Source organism: Convolutriloba macropyga, chromosome 1, assembly GCF_964194025.1.
Source record: "Convolutriloba macropyga chromosome 1, txConMacr16.3, whole genome shotgun sequence".
Lineage (NCBI taxonomy): Eukaryota > Metazoa > Xenacoelomorpha > Acoela > Convolutidae > Convolutriloba > Convolutriloba macropyga.
In genome coordinates, this window is record NC_134468.1 from 82906173 (window position 1) to 82926613 (window position 20441).

Consider the following 20441-nt stretch of genomic DNA (forward strand, 5'->3'; position numbering starts at 1 on the left):
ATGAACACACCAGCCCTATTTTCACACACAATTTCATAAACACAACAGTCGAGATCTCAACTTCTGAAATTGTCACTTCTTTTTGTTCTAAGTCAACACTTTCTACGTGTTTAGCAACACATTTAGGTTCTCAACGTCGCACCTGAAAATGTAGTTCTTTTATTTTTAGGTATTTTTAACATACAGCTTTTTTTTCGCAAGTCAACATCATAAAAGTATAAGATACTACCACTCTTGCCTGCATTTATTGTGAGAAAGCAAGGAAGACGCACCTGTATCACTTTCAATGAAATCTCAGTACAATGTACAAGTTTTTGTCTGATTGTTGAGCCCTGCGGTATTAGAACTTCATCTTAAGTCATCTTAAAGGGATATTTTTTAAAAGTTCAACGTAGTCCAGAAGTTTGTCAAGCATAAAGCTGCACATTTTCAAAAATTGCTGCAACTTTTAAGGACAGATATGGTCGATTGTAATTCCCCATGGAAAGATCGGATGCTTAGTTTGTAATTACTTAAAAGTCGAATCCCGTACCTAACTCCAAGTCGAATTCAGCACTGACTCAGAGTCTAATTCAGGTCACATGTTGCGATGAATTTATCTGATTCAGAGCTAATTCAGTAATTCATTCTGAATTATCTTCTGATTCAGAAGAATACAGAATATTCTCTCTGAATTTTGCTGTGATTCAGAGAAACTCAGAAATCACTTCACAGTTGGTTCTGAAATCCTGAATCAGTACTAAACTTTGAAAATGCTCCGAAATTGTTCTGAAACAGTACTGCTTCTCACTGAGTCTTAGGTACAGGTTGGTCAACTTGAAATTTCCTGCTCACAAAAAATGTATAGAAGTGTCAATTTATCGTACCCCCACTTTTAAAATATTTTCTATGTGGAAGAGTTCGTATTATGCTGTCATCACGTTTGCGAGCAATCGCGTTTGCTATTGTTGTATTTGTTCACAATCTTGCAACCAACACATTTGAAGCGTGAAGAAATACAAATTCTGCTTGCAGACAACTGAAGAATTGACGTGTAGAAACACCCGTCATGAGAGAAACTTCGAATAGAAATGCTGCCAGAACTTCCTATTTTCTTTTCAAAAGTCGAAAAAAAAACACATTTAAAAGTTGCATGTGAGCGACAGAAAGCGTATGATAGAGGGAAGGATAACGAAAGACATTGAATGTACAATATTTTATGTTCGACTTTTTGCATCTGTATGTCCTTTGCGTAATTGCTTTGGATTGGTGGCAAAAACGCGAACAACTGTCTGGATAGAGTCGATACAGGTCAGTTGGAGCGCGAAAAAATTTATCACGAGCAGTTCAGAGCAAATATGTCTACCAACACGTGCAACCTGTTCTTATCTACTTTGAAAAGCACAAAATTCTGGAATGTAATCATCAAAAAATGTTTGATCAGAGGTTGCTACAACAATTTAAAAAATGTTTTTTTTTCTGCTTAGGTTTATGCTCACGTAAAAGAATTGAATTTAGTATCGGAAACAACAAAATGCAACATTTGAAATTTTTTCAATTCTTTTTTAAAAATTCTTCTTTTCAAGAGTTCTTGTATACTGTGAAAAGACAATTGAGTTTTAAAATAGATTCTTATGTATAAAGAAAGTTGTGATAAAAAGATATTAAATTCTGATAAGACAAAAATAAGGATTCATGGGTTGAAGAATTATGCTCATACACTCATTACATAGCCCCTTTTTTAGCTGCATAAGTTCTTAGAACAATTTAGACAAATATTCGCAATGCTCATCAAGTGATGTGCGTTCATAGGAAACAGTTCAGTCTGCTATCTAAAATGTTTAAAGTTACATGACAGACGGCCTTCTTCTATCAAGAATGCATTATCAATCACGACTTCCACGGCCTAAAAGACTATTTCACAAATCAATCAATTGCAAAAAAAATTATAAAATGCAGTTATGCTGTGAGTTTATCTAAAAATAGCGGTTTATAAAACAAACATTATTTTTGAGCTAAATCAGGATTAAAATTAGCTCAACGTCAACTAGTTTTTCAGCGTTAGCAATTCTCGTTTTTAAAACAATGCAAGCATTGCACAGAATGCGATTGATGGTTGAGGATACAGTGGAACGACAGGCGACTGAAAAAAATTTAAAAAGGTTTCAAAACAGGCATAAATGCGGTGAAAAAAACTTTGTATCTATGTTAAAGAAAGTGTCTGATTATATCATTTTGACTTATTTAAGTTAATTCTTTTAGAAAATTATGTGAACTTTTTTTATCATGTGAAACATTTGAAGATTAGGTAACAAAATTCGGTTATGCTTAATGAAGTTTCCCAATTTCATAAAATTGATTACGTATTCAAAGAAGCCAAAGAATTTGACTTCAAAATGGCGTGAAAAAAATCAGATAAATTTAAGGATTATTTTCTATTGGTTTCTTTTATCTGAATTCCAGGTAAAGAGACTCAAAAAGACTAATTTTTACTTATATTACTAAAATACTCAGTGGTAGAAGACTAGTCACAATACATATCTTCGTAATTTTTGCTCTGTGAAGCTCCTTCCATTTTGAATATTTCAGTAATATTGGTTTCGATATCCCTCCTACTCTAATTTTTTCAGCAGATTTATATTTAAGTAAGCAAATTTAGTTCAATTTTTATTCAAGTTTGGATATATTCGAATCTAGACTTTTCGATGAGTGTTTTTGGAGAGAATTCTTTTGTCAGATAAACTCTAAATTAAAGTCTAGCTATATATCAACGCTATATGAAGTCTAGCAAGTCAATTAAATGTCTAGAAAGATTCATAAATCAAACATACTGATTTATGTTTCAGGTACGAGTGAAACATCCACTGACCTCCTAACTCGTTAGATTGTTGGATTGTGAGGTTAATTCTGTGAGGTTAATCACTACTCGGGTTGACCCTTCTTGGCAGCCATATCCAAGAGTCATATAAGGTTCCATACTCGACATTTAAAATTTTTTGGCTGCCAAAATTTTTCAATTTTTTCGCGTTTCAGGGATTCCTTGGAGGGGTTAGCATAAACGTACAAAATGGACAGGACGCATCGCAATCAGTACTTTGTTAGTCTCTATTTCTCTTGCATATAATTGTTCCGACCCTCTTGAGGGGGGAGGAACTATATACTCAAATGGTTTTTTTTGTTCCGTGAATTTTCGCCGCTCGATATATTCATCGTAGAGAGTTGAGACTGATATCATTAGAAAGCTCGTCCAGCGTAGAATATGGAATTAAAAAGATTTTTTTAATTTTCGTTTTCTACAGGGAGTTATCGAGGTTTAAACTTCTGAGAAAAGAAGAGTGAATTCACGTTGTTTTTATTCACATTTTCCGGAATTTTTGCCTAAATTTTCGTCAATTTTGCTAAAATTTTATTTAATTTTTAAGAATAGTGTCGTTGATTTTATTTTTGAAGACGAACAAGTATTGTTGATTGATTTGATTTAATTTTTTTGGTCAAAAAATCTGGATAAACATTTCAAAATTTAGACTTTTTCATCAAAAACAGCACGAAATAAGCTATTTTAGTCCACTTTGATTAAATTTGCCGACAGTACACCCCCAAACAACACTCATACAATCTTTGTAGACTCAGAGGGGGGCTATTTCTACTTTAGAGTCCGCTGAGAGTGCAATGTAGTTAAAGCTTTGCCGTTTTTTGCTAACTTTACTCGTTGATTATCAAAAAAGCAGAATTTATTTTGAGTTTTCAACTAACAAATTATCTATATGTACAACATTTGAAAAATCAATTGTTCCTAACGGACAATAAGTATTAGCAGGGTTAGTTTTGGGGCATTTTTGGACTGTTACAATCCAAAAAAAAAATCGGGTTGGAATCAATCGGTCTTTTTTTTTTAAATAATAAAGAAGAGAACATATCAAATCAAAGCTCAGGAGTGATAGGTCCAACCAATTCGCTTGCTAAGCAGCTCCAAGCTAATGCATACATAACTTTTCAATAAATAATGGCTTAATTAAATTTTCCTCTGATTTTTTCTTAATTTGTTCAACTTCCAGCTTAGTGTCTGCAAAGAAAGACTGCTTCTTCTTTCTACTGATTTAACATTTATTCTCGGTTGTAGTTTTAAGCCTGAAGTTATTGTTTTCTGGCTTTGATACCACAAGATTTCAGATTTTTGTTTGTTTTGATATTTGCCAGTTTTTCACGTTTTCGAATTTTGTCACATTATCACATTATTGAGAGTTCTCATGTCACCTTATTAGCATTCAGAATACGGCACAATTGAACATTTTAAATTCTTGAGAGATATACATCATCGTTTTAACGGCCTCGACGCCTCTTTCTTGAAAAAGTCATTCGAATTTTTTTAATTTTGTCTCTAACTGTCATTTATACTTTGTCGTTTCGCTCGTATGAAATTTCCTGTACAGTGATAGCTTTCATTGGCTTTTCATGGAAGAATAGAAGAATCGATATTCTGATATTAGTAGATAGCTGATGGCTTTCATGACTTTGAAAACAATCCTTTTCCAAAATTTTTAAAAAAAAATTTTACTTCGCAATTCTGTTCTTTTTATGTTTCTTTTTGTTACCTAATCTCGTTAGTTAATTACAGGTCAAATATGACATTATGGGTGTCAAGGGAATAAAAGGGATTGGTGTCCCAAAATTTTTTTTTAAAGAATTTGTTATGAACTTACTGGCTTCGACACCGGTTTTTCACATAAAAAGTAAATTAATTTGATTTTTGTCATATTTGACGTTCTTTTTGTAGATGCAAGAAATATTCTGGATAATTACAGGTCTCGAGGTTTTCTTTTTCATGAATAAACGAACCTATTGAAATAGCTCTTTTTGTAATTAATGCCTTTCATGACATTGAATGTAATTTTGTGTCGAAAAAAAATTAAAAGTATTACATACTTTAGCACTTCGCTTTTTTGTCTACTTGTTACCTAGTCTTACTAATGAATGGCCACGTACTACATTATAGCTGTTTGAAGAAGGGGCAATCAGATATTTTTTGAGTGCCAAAATTTGGCTTGACGGTTTTGACAGCGTTTTCTGGCAAGTTTCAATTGAAATTTTGTTCTTTGTTGTTCTTTTTAGCCGCTTTAAAAAATGAATAAAGACAGTTCCTAATGCCCTTCTATAGAGGCAGTGGTAATCGTGAAATTGTGGTAATATTAATTGATTCCTAATGGTATTTATTACTTTGAAGTTAACTGTTTCAAAAAAATAATTAATTTTTTTACTTTACTGTTTTTGTTCTTTTTTGTATAATTGTTACCAAACATTTTTATGGACTGGTCGCATATGTTTTCTGGTGATTTATAAGTTATTTTTGTTTAGTTTTATGTTGATCTCGCGGTATGTTGACTTTGTTATTAAATTTAGTTTTTAAGAGGGACATAATTTTTTTGATGTAATTAACGTTTGTTGTTGTTGTTGTTTGATTTTGCTATTCGTCTTGACTCGCTTCCTTAATATCGACATATTACAGCAATCTAATGTATCAATTTTTATTCCACTGAGTTATTTGCTTTGGAGGCTATCTTATCGTTTATACAGAATTTTTTGAAAAAGACTTGGGTTTTTTTGGGATTCGCAAAAAATAATTTTTGGGTTTTTCTATCTGTTCCTCATTTGGTAGACAATTATGCCGAAATTGTGGATGGGCGGGGTCGGAACATTATGTGCCATCGCACATTACCGAACCGCCTTGTTGTTTTACGTCACAAAAACATAATGTGTATATTATGTGGCTTTGCATATGGTTGCCGAGAACCATAAACCAAAGTAATATTGCGACACGTTTTTAAACATTTCTTAAGAGAGGAAACCTCAACCAGGATTGCCTAACCACACACACACAAACACACACACACACACATATATATATATATATATATATATATATATATATAAATTTATGTATATATATATATATAATGAGATAGCTCATTTCAACCTCAGCACACTTCTTTCAAATTCGTACCACTTGAAAGCCTGCGCTTTGTTGACACTTTACAAAAAAACTCAACTTCCTTTTATAAACATAATGACCTAATTCTGTAAACATGGAAGCATGTTTAAATGTTCACTAGACTGGTACTGTTAAGTCCAATTTCACTCAAAAATAATTGTGGCAACAAATGTACAGCTCGGATAGTCGCCTAACTATAGAGTTTTGGAAACTTAGTTTCTTCCCTTTTTCTTCAAAGTCTTTGTTGTCTTTGTTATTAAATTTAGTTTTTAAGAGGGACATAAATTTTTTGATGTAATTAATGTTTGTTGTTGTTGTTGTTGTTTGATTTTGCTGTTCGTCTTGACTCGCTTTCTTAATATCGACATATTACAGCAATCTAATGTATCAGTTTTTATTCCACTGAGTTATTTGCTTTGGAGGCTATCTTATCGTTTATACAGAATTTTTTGAAAAAGACTTGGGCTTTTTTGGGATTCGCAAAAAATAATTTTTGGGTTTTTCCATCTGTTCCTCATTTGGTAGACAATTATGCCGAAATTGTGGATGGGCGGGGTTGGAACCTTATGTGCCATCGCACATTACCGAACCGCCTTGTTGTTTTACGTCACAAAAACATGATGTGTATATTATGTGGCTTTGCATATGGTTGCCGAGAACCATAAACCAAAGTAATATTGCGACACGTTTTTAAACATTTCTTAAGAGAGGAAACCTCAACCAGGATTGCCTAACACACACACACACACACACACACACACACACACACACACACACACACACACACACACACACACACACACACACACACAACACACACACACACACACAAACACACACACACATATATATATATATATATATATATATTTAAATTTATGTATATATATATATATATATATATATATATAAAATGAGATAGCTCATTTCAACCTCAGCACACTTCTTTCCAATTCGTACCACTTGAAAGCCTGCGCTTTGTTGACACTTTACAAAAAAACTCAACTTCCTTTTATAAACATAATGACCTAATTCTGTAAACATGGAAGCATCTTTAAATGTTCACTAGACTGGTACTGTTAAGTCCAATTTCACTCAAGAATAATTGTGGCAACAAATGTACAGCTCGGTTAGTCGCCTAACTATAGAGTTTTGGAAACTTAGTTTCTTCCCTTTTTCTTCAAAGTCCCGCGCAAGAAGGCAATTTGCACGCTACATTTATTTATCCCACTTTTTAAATGGAAAAATTTGCGATAGTGCGTATAAGCAAACATTTTCTCAACTTTTATTCAGTTTAACTTCCAAACTTAAATAAATAAAGTTTTCATTGCGAGCCTGAGGAAAAATTTCAATTCCGTATTATTGAAAGTAAGTTTTCAGTTTGTCACTCAACTTAGTGTCAACAAGCTGCGCTTGAATTTTGGAAGTTAATTTTTATTAATTTTTCAACTACTAAGAGAATTTCTTTTGTATTTTGGTATTCTAACGCACAGAGAAATATTGTTTAATGTATTTGTATCAATTCACGCTGGTTTATATACTCCGAATGAATACTACAAGATTAAGTCGAGTTTAAAGGAAAACTAACCGTCTATTATAGCGTTTGGAAAACAGCAATAATTTTCATACATTTATACACTTATAACATTTGATCTCAAAAAAATAAATTTATTTTGATAATACAGAACATGCAAAAAATAATTTTTTCTTGTTAAAACTTCAGCTTTTAACGTCGTTTCTGCATAAATATTAACAAATTTGCCATGTTTTTCAATTAACTTTTACACAATATTATCAGCATTGTTTATTAAACGAAACCGATGTTTTGTTAACTAATTTACATTTAGAGGCGTGTTTCATGGTTCACGTTTTGAGGAAAATTACAGATGTGTAATTGTGACGAAGTAAGTAAATCGTAACTTACATACTCAACAAAGCTCTTTTCCTATTTTGAACCAAAATTGTTAGTTATTATGAAACAGCCCCAGCCGAGGCCGGATCGTTATCGTACAAGATCTTGCAAGTCGATTGCTTTTCCTGCAAAATCTTGGAAAACAACTCTATATTTTCAAGTTCGTTCCGGTCTAGTTCTGCCCTCATTGGTTTCCATTGACGCATCCTTTTTTATTTTGTATAATATAACTGCTTCGTTTTGTGAGATAAATTGAAACAAAATATTGAATATCTGAATTTTAGTGAAATAAGGACATCTTAATTTCAGTCAGCCATGCATAAACCGTTACCGTTCCATTGAACGCTACTAACACAATTTGAGATAAAAAAATTTTTGTCCGGGATTTTTAATTTTGTCTAATTCATCTTCGGAGAAAATAATTTTAATAAAAGATCCTCAAAATTTATCTTTAAATATGCAGTCTCATTTTTCCTATTCTTCACTTCAATTTTAACATAAAAGCTCTTATATATATATATATATATATATATATATATATATATATTTATATATATATATATATATATATATATATATATATATATTTGGGACCGGCAAAGCGTTATCACTTTAATTAATTTGTGTTTGCTAAGAACTTATATAATTGCAACAATACAGCCCGGATCGAGGTCAAATGCAAGGAATAAGAAGAATTCTTTTCGCATTTCTTACATCTTTTTGCGGTGAATGCGGTGAATCGCGGAGAATTTTCTATTTTCACAGCGTTCTCAGTATTCTTACAAAAAACCTCTTACCTGCTCTATGTCTTCAACTCCTTATTCCACTCCGCCAACTGTCATTTACTGCTAGCATTTTTCTTGTGAATTTAAGTAAACGTTGGAATACGAATGCGGTTAATGTTTGTAAGAAATGCAGTGAATTTTGCGGTGAGTTTTTGAAGAAATGCGGTGAAATGTGGTGAATTGTTTTTTTCACCGCATTCACCACATTTACCGCATTTCTCACATTTTTGCCACAATAGTCGATGCCGTGAATTTTTGTAAGAAATGCGTTGAAATGCAGTGAAATTTTTTTTTCACCACATTCACCGCATTTCTCACATTAATTTGCCGCAAAAGTCGATGCCGTGAATTTTTGTAAGAAATGCGGTGAAATGCAGTGAAATGTTTTTTTTACCGCATTCACCGCAATCACCGCATTCACCGCATTTCTTCCAAAAAATTGCCCAAAAACCTCGAACAGGAGGTAATTAATGTCGGCCATGATGAATACAAATGCTGGAACACTTCTCGTAATATGCTCATTCTTACAACATCTTGAAAGATATTTAAAGATCTCCCAAGATAGCCATTCAAATTTACTGGGGAACCCATTGATATAATTAACTTGCCTCTGATAGTAATGTGGGTTTTGATTCGAATTATTATTAAAATTCAATCCATTTTGAAAAAACTTGTCTTAGCTGAGAAAAAAACTTATATAATTGAACGAATAGGAAATTTTTGAGTTTTGCGGCTTTGAAGGGCTTTTTGTGGACAAAAGTGACAGCAAATGTTTAATATTATCATTTCGTGTTATTGCTGACCACGGCGAAAAAATGGCCCCTCTATCATGGGCAGCAGTGGCGAAAGAAAACTTGAACTTTTTTCCGTACACTAAGAGATAGCTTATCTATTGACCTATTTAACTCTTGACAGTTGACACGTCTCCATAAATTGTGGTTTCTAAATGCTGTAACCGTGGACAACTGACAACTGTGATATTTTGGACCTGGTTGAAATTTAGCAAAGGAAATTGAGAAAAATAATGTCTCTGTTTTCTATATATTTTTTTCTTAAAATTGGGCATTGTGAACAAAATGGTAAATTATAATTGATGACGCATATCTGCATAAAGTTTTTCTTTCTGTCAGCTTTTCACTCACACTAACTTACATCTCTGTAGCGTTAGTTTTGGTTGAGAACATTTCTAAAAAATTGGAATTGTTTAATTTAGTTTAGTTATTCTTTTCTCTCATTTTTTACTGATCGACATATTCGTCGTAGAAGGTTGTGAGCGGTATCATCAGAAAGGCCGTTAAAGTTGTTTTTGATTTAAGTTTTTGAACGAAGTTATTGACGTTTAAAATTTTGTGAACAGTTGACTGATTTCCGTTGTTTCTGTTCAGATTTTCCATATTTTACACAATTTTTTGCCTTTTTGTATACAAAATGTTAAAAATGTTAAAGATATTGTTTCCGAGTTTAATTCTGAAGATGGAAGATTGTGTTTGAGCTGTTTGACCCAATTTTTTGGCTAAAATTCAAGCTAAATTTTTCAAAATTCAAAAGACTTTTTGTTTTTGGTCTGTATTTGTTGTTTGGTTTTGTAGACGCACGACATATTATAGAAAATGACAGTTCTCAAGCTCTTAATGTTGAAATACGAAAGAGCGATAAACAAATTAAATGTTTCAGATGTTATCTGATGGTTTTCATTATTTGGAATTATTGGCTCTCAAAAATATAGACGTAATTTTTAACTTTGCCGTTTTTGTTCTTTTTTGTCTACTTGTTACCGGGCCTCGTTAAAAGCAGATCCCATTTTTTTTCTAATGAAGAAAAAATTCATAAATACGACAGGTTCCATCTGTCCCTTTAAATGTTATTATTAACTATACTAAGTGATTTTAGTTGAAAGCTGCTTCTTAATTCATACACCAATTCAATAGAATAGAAAATTTTTAGAAAGTCCACTCTCTTCCTAGTTTGGTAGACAATTGCCTACAAAAAGAAACGCCATTACAAAAAAAGTGAACAAATTGATGTTAGTATTCCCTCAGAAAAAAGTCAAGACCTTGATACGTATTCTATTTTCAATCAGTAATCTGAAATGACAAGAATAAATGAAACTGCGCGCTCAGAAAGAAGTCATTTGTCTCGTTAATTTAGAAGATAATAGGCGAGTAACGTTTTATTTAAAAGAAAAAATTTTTGATCGGGTCTTTTTTCTGCTAATTACTCAACTGTTTTTAGTTTCAAGAAATCTTTATTTTTATATTATAATTTTTAACTTAAAATTTTTGTGTAGACTGTGTAGGATGAAAAGTAGTTGGTTTTTCAAGTGGTCTTTAAGACAAAATTCACCCACAGATATCAACTATTTATAGGAAGTCTAAAACATCAAGAACTTTTGGTACACTTTGTTCTTTTTCCATCGAAGAAAACGATGAGAAAAATCTCACATGTTACATCAAATCACCAGTGATAATCAATGTAAATTTGCTGTCCGTGAAATTTTTTAAGATTGGCGGTTTTTAGCGGTGAAACTTAAGCGGTGAAAATAAAAAATGCGCTGAAAACCACGAAAAGTACAAATTTCGATGCATATGTTGTCCATAAAAATCATTGAATCTGATTTAAATTCACAGGGAATATCAATGAAATTAGTCAGAGATAGCGCAGTGGAATCAGGAGTTGTTGCCATGGAGGAGGGAGAGGTTCAAAACCGTGTGCGGAAACTTCGTTCTTTGTAAAACATCCGGTGAATGCGGCAAAAAGAAAATTTTCACCGCTAAAACCGCAAATCTTTACAAAAATTCACCACTTAAAACTGCAAATGTTCCAAATATTCACTACTTTCACCGCATTCATCGGATAAAGATGTGGGCACTTCGCGGTGAAATATATTTTTTGCAGCAATTCATTGCAATTCTTGCAATATTTTTTCGACAAAAACTCGACCCGGGCACTAGGGTTGAATATTGGTCTAGTATTTGGGCACTTGAGGAGACAAAACGAAAGCAGATAAGGGTAGAATTATGAGAGAAGGCTGTCTCTTGGCCAGGCAGGAACACTTTTTCAACACCGATCTCCTGAAAGCTCTCCGTGATTTTGTTATGCGCAACGTGAACTGTTCTGAAGTTGATAATTTAGGGCTCTTCAGTTTTTTTATTTATTTTTTATATCTTTCATCTCTTAAACAAACACCAAATTATGCATCCCACAGATATAAAACAAACAACATCAGAGTGTTGGAAATTAAAAATTCACAGCCAAAATTAAATCATGCTGTTGAATCGAGAGCCCGGAAAAAGTCTCCGAACCGCTCACATCTCAGCCCACGCCCCTCCCCTTCCCCTCCCCCTCGCCCTTCCCCAAAAAAGCACACAAACACATACACATACTACAGAACACACAAACATTCAATTGAATTTTATCAACAGTACAAAAATATGCGAAACCCACAATTAGTCTTTCGATAGATCTCTAAAAACCGAAGAGGGGGGGGGGGGTTGTCGGCGGTGGGATCTTTCCTTATTTCCACGAAACCTTAATATAAATAATAGGAAAAGAGCTTAAGACAATCTTATTGAGTCCAGATATCTGAGGAGCTTCCATTGTCTGGCTCGTGCTGAGAACTACTAGTTTACTCGATAAGCCTGTAGAAACGACTCCTAGCAACGAGTAACTTCCAAGATGTCTGGCGTTGGATCCGACCAGATTCCTCTCAGCTACCAATCGACCAATGTTGGGGCGGACAGTACAGAAGGACAGTCATACGTGAGTTTTGTTTTCAAATATCTGTTTGTTTCGAATATCATTTTTATTCATTATATCATTTATCTCTGACTGATGGCACGATACCAACCAATTCTATTAGAGTTTTGTTTTTACTCAGACAGAAGTTTCCAGGCTAAGGTCTCAGACCTAAGTGACCTCAGATCAGAATCTTCTCAAATGGTGCATACACGGCGTGTGTATCGTTCACTCGTGCTACATAGCCTGGCAAAAAGTTCGAGCACGAAAGTACGGTTAATGGCCCGCAAATTGTAATATTAGTAGTCATCACCGACTTAGATGGGTCAGAGGTGTTTTGAGATTGAGATTGTCTGATCAGAGGTCATTTCAGTCGGAGAAGATCTGATCAGAGGTTATTTGGGTCCGAGAGGATCTGATTAGAGGTCAATTGTGTCTGAGAAGATCTGATTAGAGGTCAATTGGATCTGAGACGATCCAATTAGAGGTCAATTGGATCCGAGATGATATTATTAGAGGTCAATTGGGTCTGAGAAGATCTGATTAGAGTTTATCTGAATCTGAGATGATCTGAATAGAGGTCAAATGAGTCTGAGATGATCTGTTTAGAGTTCATTTGGGTCTGAGATGAACTTAATAGAGATTATTTGGCTCTTTAACGGTCTGATTAGATGTCAATTGGGTCTGAGAAGATCTTATTATAAATAATTTGAGTCTAAGATGATATTATTAGAGGTCATTTGGGTCTGAGAAGATCTGATTAGAGTTTATCTGAATATGAGATGATCTGAATAGAGATCAAATGAGTCTGAGATGATCTGTTTAGAGTTCATTTGGGTCTGAGATGAACTTAATAGAGATTATTTGGCTCTTTAACGGTCTGATTAGATGTCAATTCGGTCTGAGAATATCTTATTATAAATAATTTGAGGCTAAGATGATCTGATAAGAGGTCATTTGGGTATGAGAAGATCTTATTAGAGTTTATTTGAGTCTTAGAAGACCTGATTAGAGGTCAATTGGGTCTAAGATGAACTCATAACGTTGCCAATCCTAAAATTTGAGCAATAAATTTTGCTTGCTAATGTCAACTCACCATGTTTTAAGATTAGGCGTTATACGCTTTCGTGGACATCAGTGACACAAAAAGGAGAATATTTGTTTTTTTTTGTCACTGTTGTCCTCAATTTCACAATATTTCTCCCACACAAGAACGCGTGAAAAAATGTTGTCACTCGTGACCGCAAACAGAGACTCCGCAGAATTTGTAGGATTGGCGATGTAGTGCTTTTCAGAGGTTCTTTGGGTTAGAGAAGATCTGATCAGAGGTCATTTAGGCTTGGAAGGGTCTGACCAAATTTCATTTTTTTCTGTGACCTTCTGTGTATCGTAGACTCGCTATGAATGGACTGAAATAAATGCAACATTGTCCTCATTGTGTGATACAGTTTCTGAAATGTTTTTTTCATATTTGTTTCAAGTTCTTTACTATTTTATTATGAAAACCTTAAAAGTCAAGCCGTGTCGAGATCAAATAATGTTCTCCAGCAAAGGGGCTGTTCAAGTTTGCGGTACAAAAGGATGTATGTAAAATAACAAAAATTGCATGTGGACCGTTTGGTATGTGACAAAAAGCACAAAAAAGTTGATTGAAGTTACTCATTTTTTTTTCGGGAAATCAGGAAATCAGTTCTTTAGTGTTAATACATTGGTACGAGTTTTTCAGACAAGATTCCCAGTACAAGTTCACCCCAACCGCCTTTGCTCAATTTTTACCATATAGGGAAATCGAAAAAGACGTCCCTATTAGTTCAGTGAATTCCGAGAATTCCAGAACTAACGCCATTACGAGGTAATTAAAAACCATTCTGTTGGAATAATGTTTATTTGCTTTTAAAATAAATAAATCAACATGTACCTGTAACTAATCCAACAACATTCAATTCAATTCATTTCAATTCTGGACTTTAAAACCCGACATCCTTGCATTTGCCAAATAACCATTGGTAACTGCTTGTTCAGTAGTCCGGAAATCCAGGAGGAAACACAAAAGTCTGGTTAAGCGCTCCCTTCGTCTTCAACGGTCTGGACAAAACCGGCTCTCGATCTGGAACCACAGTCCGGGTACCGGTCGTACTTTTTTTCAAAATGATGTACAGTTAAATGTGAATGCATTTGAAGTAGCAAAAAAAATGAAAATTAATTGTTCTTATTACTTTCATGATTTGGGCGCTAGTATTTTATCTAATTCATAACCACGTTATAAGACTGTTCCACTTAGCAAGCTGTTTGTTCATACGAATCTAACACTCAATTGCAGTAACTATATTTTACAGAATTGATAAATTTAACAACATATAAATTGGAAATATCAGAATTGAACAAGTGACCTCGAAAAGTGTGCAGTATTGGTTATCAAACATCTAAAAATTTACCAGTATACGTCAACGTGAATGAAAGTTTCGGTCAGTTCGACAATACCTCGAAAAATTGTTATAAATCTCTAATTAGTCTTCAGCGTTGAATGCGGTGGAAAAAAGTCCAACAAGAAAAAGCGCAATTCTTACAAAATATTACAATTTACTAATGAATTGAAAATCTTGTGCTCAACTATGAAAGTTGTTTATTTCCTGAGCCGTGACGAAAATATTCACGACCGACAACAAGAATTCCTAATTTACACACAGTAACGGGTTTGTAGTTAATCCCTTGAACAGTTTATCGACAAATAGATGATTGGTGGCCCAATAAAATCAGGGGTGCCTACGCAGAAGGACATTTTGGTTCGTATCTTGGATCCTAGCGTTGTTTTTGGATGAGCTATGTTGGTTGTCCTGAAGAAAGTTATCACCAGAAATTGCACGTCTTAAAGCAATTCATGCTATAATTTGCGGCCGCTTGGGGGTAAAATGTTTGTTTCACGGTTGTTCACCTCAATTTTTACATTATTTACATTTAAAGCTCTTACCTGGCTTAGACGCTTTGAAATAATTATCTTAGAGTTGAGAATGTTTCTGTCGTTGTTTGAATTTGACTTGAACAAAATCGTTAATAACTTAAACAATTTTTTCATGGATGAAGTAAAATTGCTATTTGCTTAGTTTGCGAGGAAAAATTTTTTTGTCTTAAAACACAATGATAAATCAAAAACTGTTAAAAAATGAGAAATTTGAAGCCGTAAGATCAAGGCGGCATTTTAACATGAACAGAAAAATGAGAGTGAAAACAATGCAATCAGTGTAAACTGAAAAAAATAAAAATGGCTAAACTTTGCAAAACAGTCAAATTATGATACAGCATAAATTTCTCTAAGAACATCCCGGTACCAATCTCAAATCAGTTAAATTGACCTTAACTCAGCTGATTTGTCAAAAAAGCATTCAAACGAGATCTAAATTATAACCTAAAAAAATAATGTCATCATCGCTACCGAAAATATCGTGGAAAGTGTACAACTGCCGATGCCTTAGAATTGGAAGAGTTTTTTTTTAAATTGTTTTTTATCAAACTATAACTCAAAACTCCTAGATTTCCTTAGACAACGGTCAATGAAAGCCAGCAAAAATTGATGCTTAAAATTTGTAGAATGCAAACCATAACAAAAACAAAAAAAGCGAAGCAGAAAAAGAAAAACATTAGCATTTTCATTGATCCAAAACTTTCAGTCATAGATCAATATTCAAAAATTCAGAGCCAAAAAAGAAGAGCAGCTCCGTTAAATCAGTTTTTGCCCAAAAGAAAGAATATAATAAGCTATTTTATCTGCTTATTTAAGCTCTCCGTTAGTTTTCTTTATAGGCTAAATTGACAAAAAACAAGAATAAATGAAAATTTTATGCAAAACACCAGAGTTGGGAATAATGAAATTGCATAGACTTTTGTCAAAACCTTTTTGCCCATAAAAGGTTGTGTGATATATGTACAGCATAATAAGAAAACGGAGAGCAAAAAAATTCTCCTCACACAAACTACTGATAAGCGAAGATCTAAAAGATATTCTGCACATGTCACTGTGAATTGAAATTTCGGTCTGTTCAAAACATTTTTTATAGATTTCTTGGTTGACTTTAATTTTAAATGGGCTGGAAGAAAATCAAAGAGAAGAAGCACAGTTCCTTCATATCCGTGGCGCATATTTTTGAAGCCTTCAAAATTTAAAATGAGTTGAAAATCTTAGGTTCAGCTGTAACAATTGTTCAATTCTGAGCTGTGATAAACGATCGTGGCCAATATCTGGTAATCCTAATTTATTCATAAAAACGGGTTTGTAGTTTATCTTCTGAAACATTTATCGAAAAATAGATGTTTGGTGGCCCAAAGAAAGCAGAAGCGTCCTTAAAGGAGGATATTTTGGTTCTTATCTGTTGGTTTTGTCATTAGAAACTGCACATCTTACAGAAAATCAACATTAGAAACTGCACATCTTACAGAAAATTACACTTTAGATTAGGGCCGCTTGGGTGTGAAATGTTTCTTTCACGGTTGCTCAACTCATTTTTTATTTTCTTCACATTTTCAAAAACTTCGACCTGGTTTAGGCGCTTTGAAATAATCTTCTTGGAAGTGATAAATTTTTTGTCGACATTTGATTTTCGTATGAACAAAATTGTCAATATCTTGAACATTTTTATTCATCGATGAGTAAGAATTGTTTTTTGCTTAGTTTGCGATGAATTGATTTTGGGTCTAAAAAAATCGCAATCAATCAAAAACTAAGATAAAATGAGAAACCAAAAGGCATACGGTCAAAAGAGCATTTTACCAGGAGCTGAAAACAAGGCAATCAGTGTATGCAGGAAATACTATAAATGGCTAAATTTTGCAAACATTCAAGTTTTGATACCGCACAAATTTCTCTACGGCATCCCGTTATTAATTAAAAATCAGTTGAATTGAAGTTAACTAAGGTCACAAATAAAAAAGCATTTAAACAAGATCTAAAATGTCACCTATAAAACATACTGTCATATTTGCTGGATAAAAGATCGTGGAAAGTACATAACTGTCGATGCAGGAGGTTTGGAAAAGTATTTTTTAAAAAAAATTTTCATTATAAATAAATAACTCAAAAGTCCTAGGTTTCCTTTGACAAAAGCTAGCGAAAGCCAGCAAACACAGATACTTAACGTTTGTAGATTGTGTTTTTTACATTATAATAACCAAAAAAAACAAAAGCGAAGCAGAAAAAGAAAATTTTGCAGTTTCTATGAACCCAAAATTGCAGTCACATATCAAAGTACAAAAACTGAGAGCTAAAAATGACGAGAAGCTTAGTTAAAGCGAATTTTTTTCTCATATGAAGAGAATTAAATGTTCTTGTATCCATAATGAATTGAAACACCATAATGAGTTGTTTTTTCTTATGAGCTGAAATTGACAAAAACGAGAATAAATGGATATTATTAAGCCGAAATCCATTGATTTTGAATAATGAAATTGGGTAGAATTTTGCGAAACCTTGTTGCTCGAAAATTTTTTGATTTGTGTACAGTGTAATAAAAATCGGAGGATAAAAAAGCTATGCCTCACACAAAGTGTTAATTTTGGGCAAAAGAGATGGAATAGTTGACAGGCTTTTTTGTTCTATTTGATGCTAAAAGTAATGTTGCTTGAATTTTTTTCTGACGGCATTGTAAATGTGAGAAATAATTTTTTCGATTGGTAATTGTTTTCTAGAAAGAGAGGTTTTTCAAAGTTTTAGGACCAATTAAATCATCTTTTTGGCGGAAATTATTTCGAAATTAATTATTTAAACCATTAATTTTTGAAAGTTGTTGTTTTCGAGCTGTATGTTTTGTTGGCTTCAAGGAAGCAAAATTTATGTTTTATACCAGGTTTACATGCTTTAGTATTTATGTTTAATTCAAATGCTAAGAAACAATTTTGATAGGAATGTTTTTCAAGAGCATTCATTCTAATTTTTTCTTTGTAATGTTTCAACCGTGATGACCGATTGGGTATTATTTCTTCTTATTATTTTTCTGTCTCCAATAGAACAGCTGGGAACCTGTCCTTAGTTATCTTGTTCAACCTGCCGCTGCAAAAATTTGTCTAACTTGCTGCACTCAGAACATGCCTCTGCATAAACTAATTTCGCTAACCCAATTGCACCCAGAAAAGACAAATTTCACACCATCTACAGAAATAGATCTCTTCCAACAAGTATTTATTTTTCATTTACAGGTTAAAGCCACCTTAAAAATAAGTTTCAATGTGACGCAGATGACTAAACAAAAGACGTAGTAAACGCGGTAATAAAAAACGCCATTGTTTGTACAGATGTCACCCCAGTGGACTGCGAAAAAAAACTAGCCGTGACGGAACTTCAAATTAAAAAGTCCCAGCAAAAATCCAACAGGAACAGTAACCTAAAAACGTAGAGACGTGAACAGGTAAGTGGCAATTCTAGTTCCCACAAGAGAGAGAATCCGTCAGTTTTTTAGAAAACATCCTCCAAAATAAATTGCAAAACAAAACCTGGTTCAAATGTGACAAGACAGTCTCATAACGCAGCCACAATTAATGACGACTACTGGTAGCAATTAGAAAATACAGGATAACCTAAATTTTTGTACGCATCGGTGCAAAGCGCGGTAAATTTTTGACAGAGAAAGACCTCGATCTCTTGTTTTTATGCTTAGATCAGGTTAGATTCAAAACTCTCGCACTAAGCATCCTGCAATGAAATTAAAAACACTTGTATAACACTGTTTTGTTAATATCACCATGAAATGATTAAAAAACTATTATGGCATTATAGTACCTAAAACCAAAAGTCAAAAATCATCAAACGAACAAAAAATGAATCGCCTGCGCAGACACCAATCCTTTGAATTGGGAAAGAAATAAAAAAAATCACCTAAACCTAAATGGAATGCTAAACAATCGAGTTGAATAACCTTGTAAACAACGAAATTTGCTCAATAAAGATTATCCCTAGCCGGCAGATCTAGAAGTCGGAACCAACCCGTACCTAACTCTAAGTGCGTTGCAGTACCGGGCCAGCATAAATGCACTTCATCATCATTACGGAATTATAGACTGATTCATTTTATTGACCTTTCAGACTTGCGTTTAGTCTGATTATTTAAAGGTCAGACTTGGGCCGAGTGCAAAAATAAAGTTCCCTATGGGGATCGAACCCACAATCTCCCGATCCCTAAAAGTTTGTTCTCCTTTTTGCGCCACCATGATTTTTATAATCTGTCTTTTGCGCCATTAATATACCTTTGAAAGAATCAAATTTCGAGCGAGAAAGCGAGCAAATTATATTACATGGGAGACAGTTGCCCAGTACTGATTTACAATTGGAGTTCGATACGGGAAAAAAAACATCAGTCTGCTGCCATATAAGGGGGGAAAATACAGGTATACGGATCTTCGATCAAGTATAGCACAAACGCCGATGAATAGATTTGCAGTCTTTTTTTCCATACATCCTGTCAAAACAAATTCACGAAATAACACATGTCAAAGTTCCGGAAATTAGAATTGTATCGATCAAGTTTTTGGCAAGAAGTTATTGAACAACTGAGTAAAGGTTGCATACATTTCAAATCAACGAGGGTAGACAACGGGAATGTGGCTTTGAGCTCAACAGAAAAGTTAAATAATAATCAGCAATTTGATCAGAATGTTTGGATCAGAATGACTAAATGCTTTCAGACAAGGAAAAATAAAAAGAGTTTAGATTTTGTACCCTAAGCACGGCCAGCTAAGCACAGCCAAAGATCCAAGCTAAGCACGGCCAGTGAATGAAAAGTTTGTCAAGCAGTTATTTTTACAGAAAGCTTTAATGCCATAATTACAAATTTAAGAGAAAGTTTTCATGAAGAAAGAAAGGATTTCTATTTCATTTAAAACGATTCAAAATTGAGAGACCAGAGATTGAGAAAAGAAGTGCACGAACAGTTACAGGTCATGAAATAAGCAACCTTTAATAAAACTGAAATGAAAAAACCTGAAAGGGGAATACATTGGACATTTTTTCATCATTCTTATTTGAAAAACATTCCTATCTGAAAAAGTTTGGGCCCAAATTGAC

General features: G+C 33.6%; 1 protein-coding gene across 1 annotated transcript in view; it reads left to right on the top strand.

Moving 5' to 3' along the window:
* The first annotated feature begins 7511 nt into the window (after positions 1-7511).
* The window catches only part of LOC142352128 (anoctamin-7-like), a 108199-nt gene continuing 95269 nt past the window's right edge, over positions 7512-20441 (top strand). Inside the window, exons 1-2 of the mRNA XM_075404546.1 lie at positions 7512-7869; positions 12236-12421. Of these exons, the coding sequence (XP_075260661.1) occupies positions 12338-12421 (84 nt within the window). The 5' untranslated portion in view covers positions 7512-7869; positions 12236-12337. The remainder of the gene's footprint in view (positions 7870-12235; positions 12422-20441) is intronic.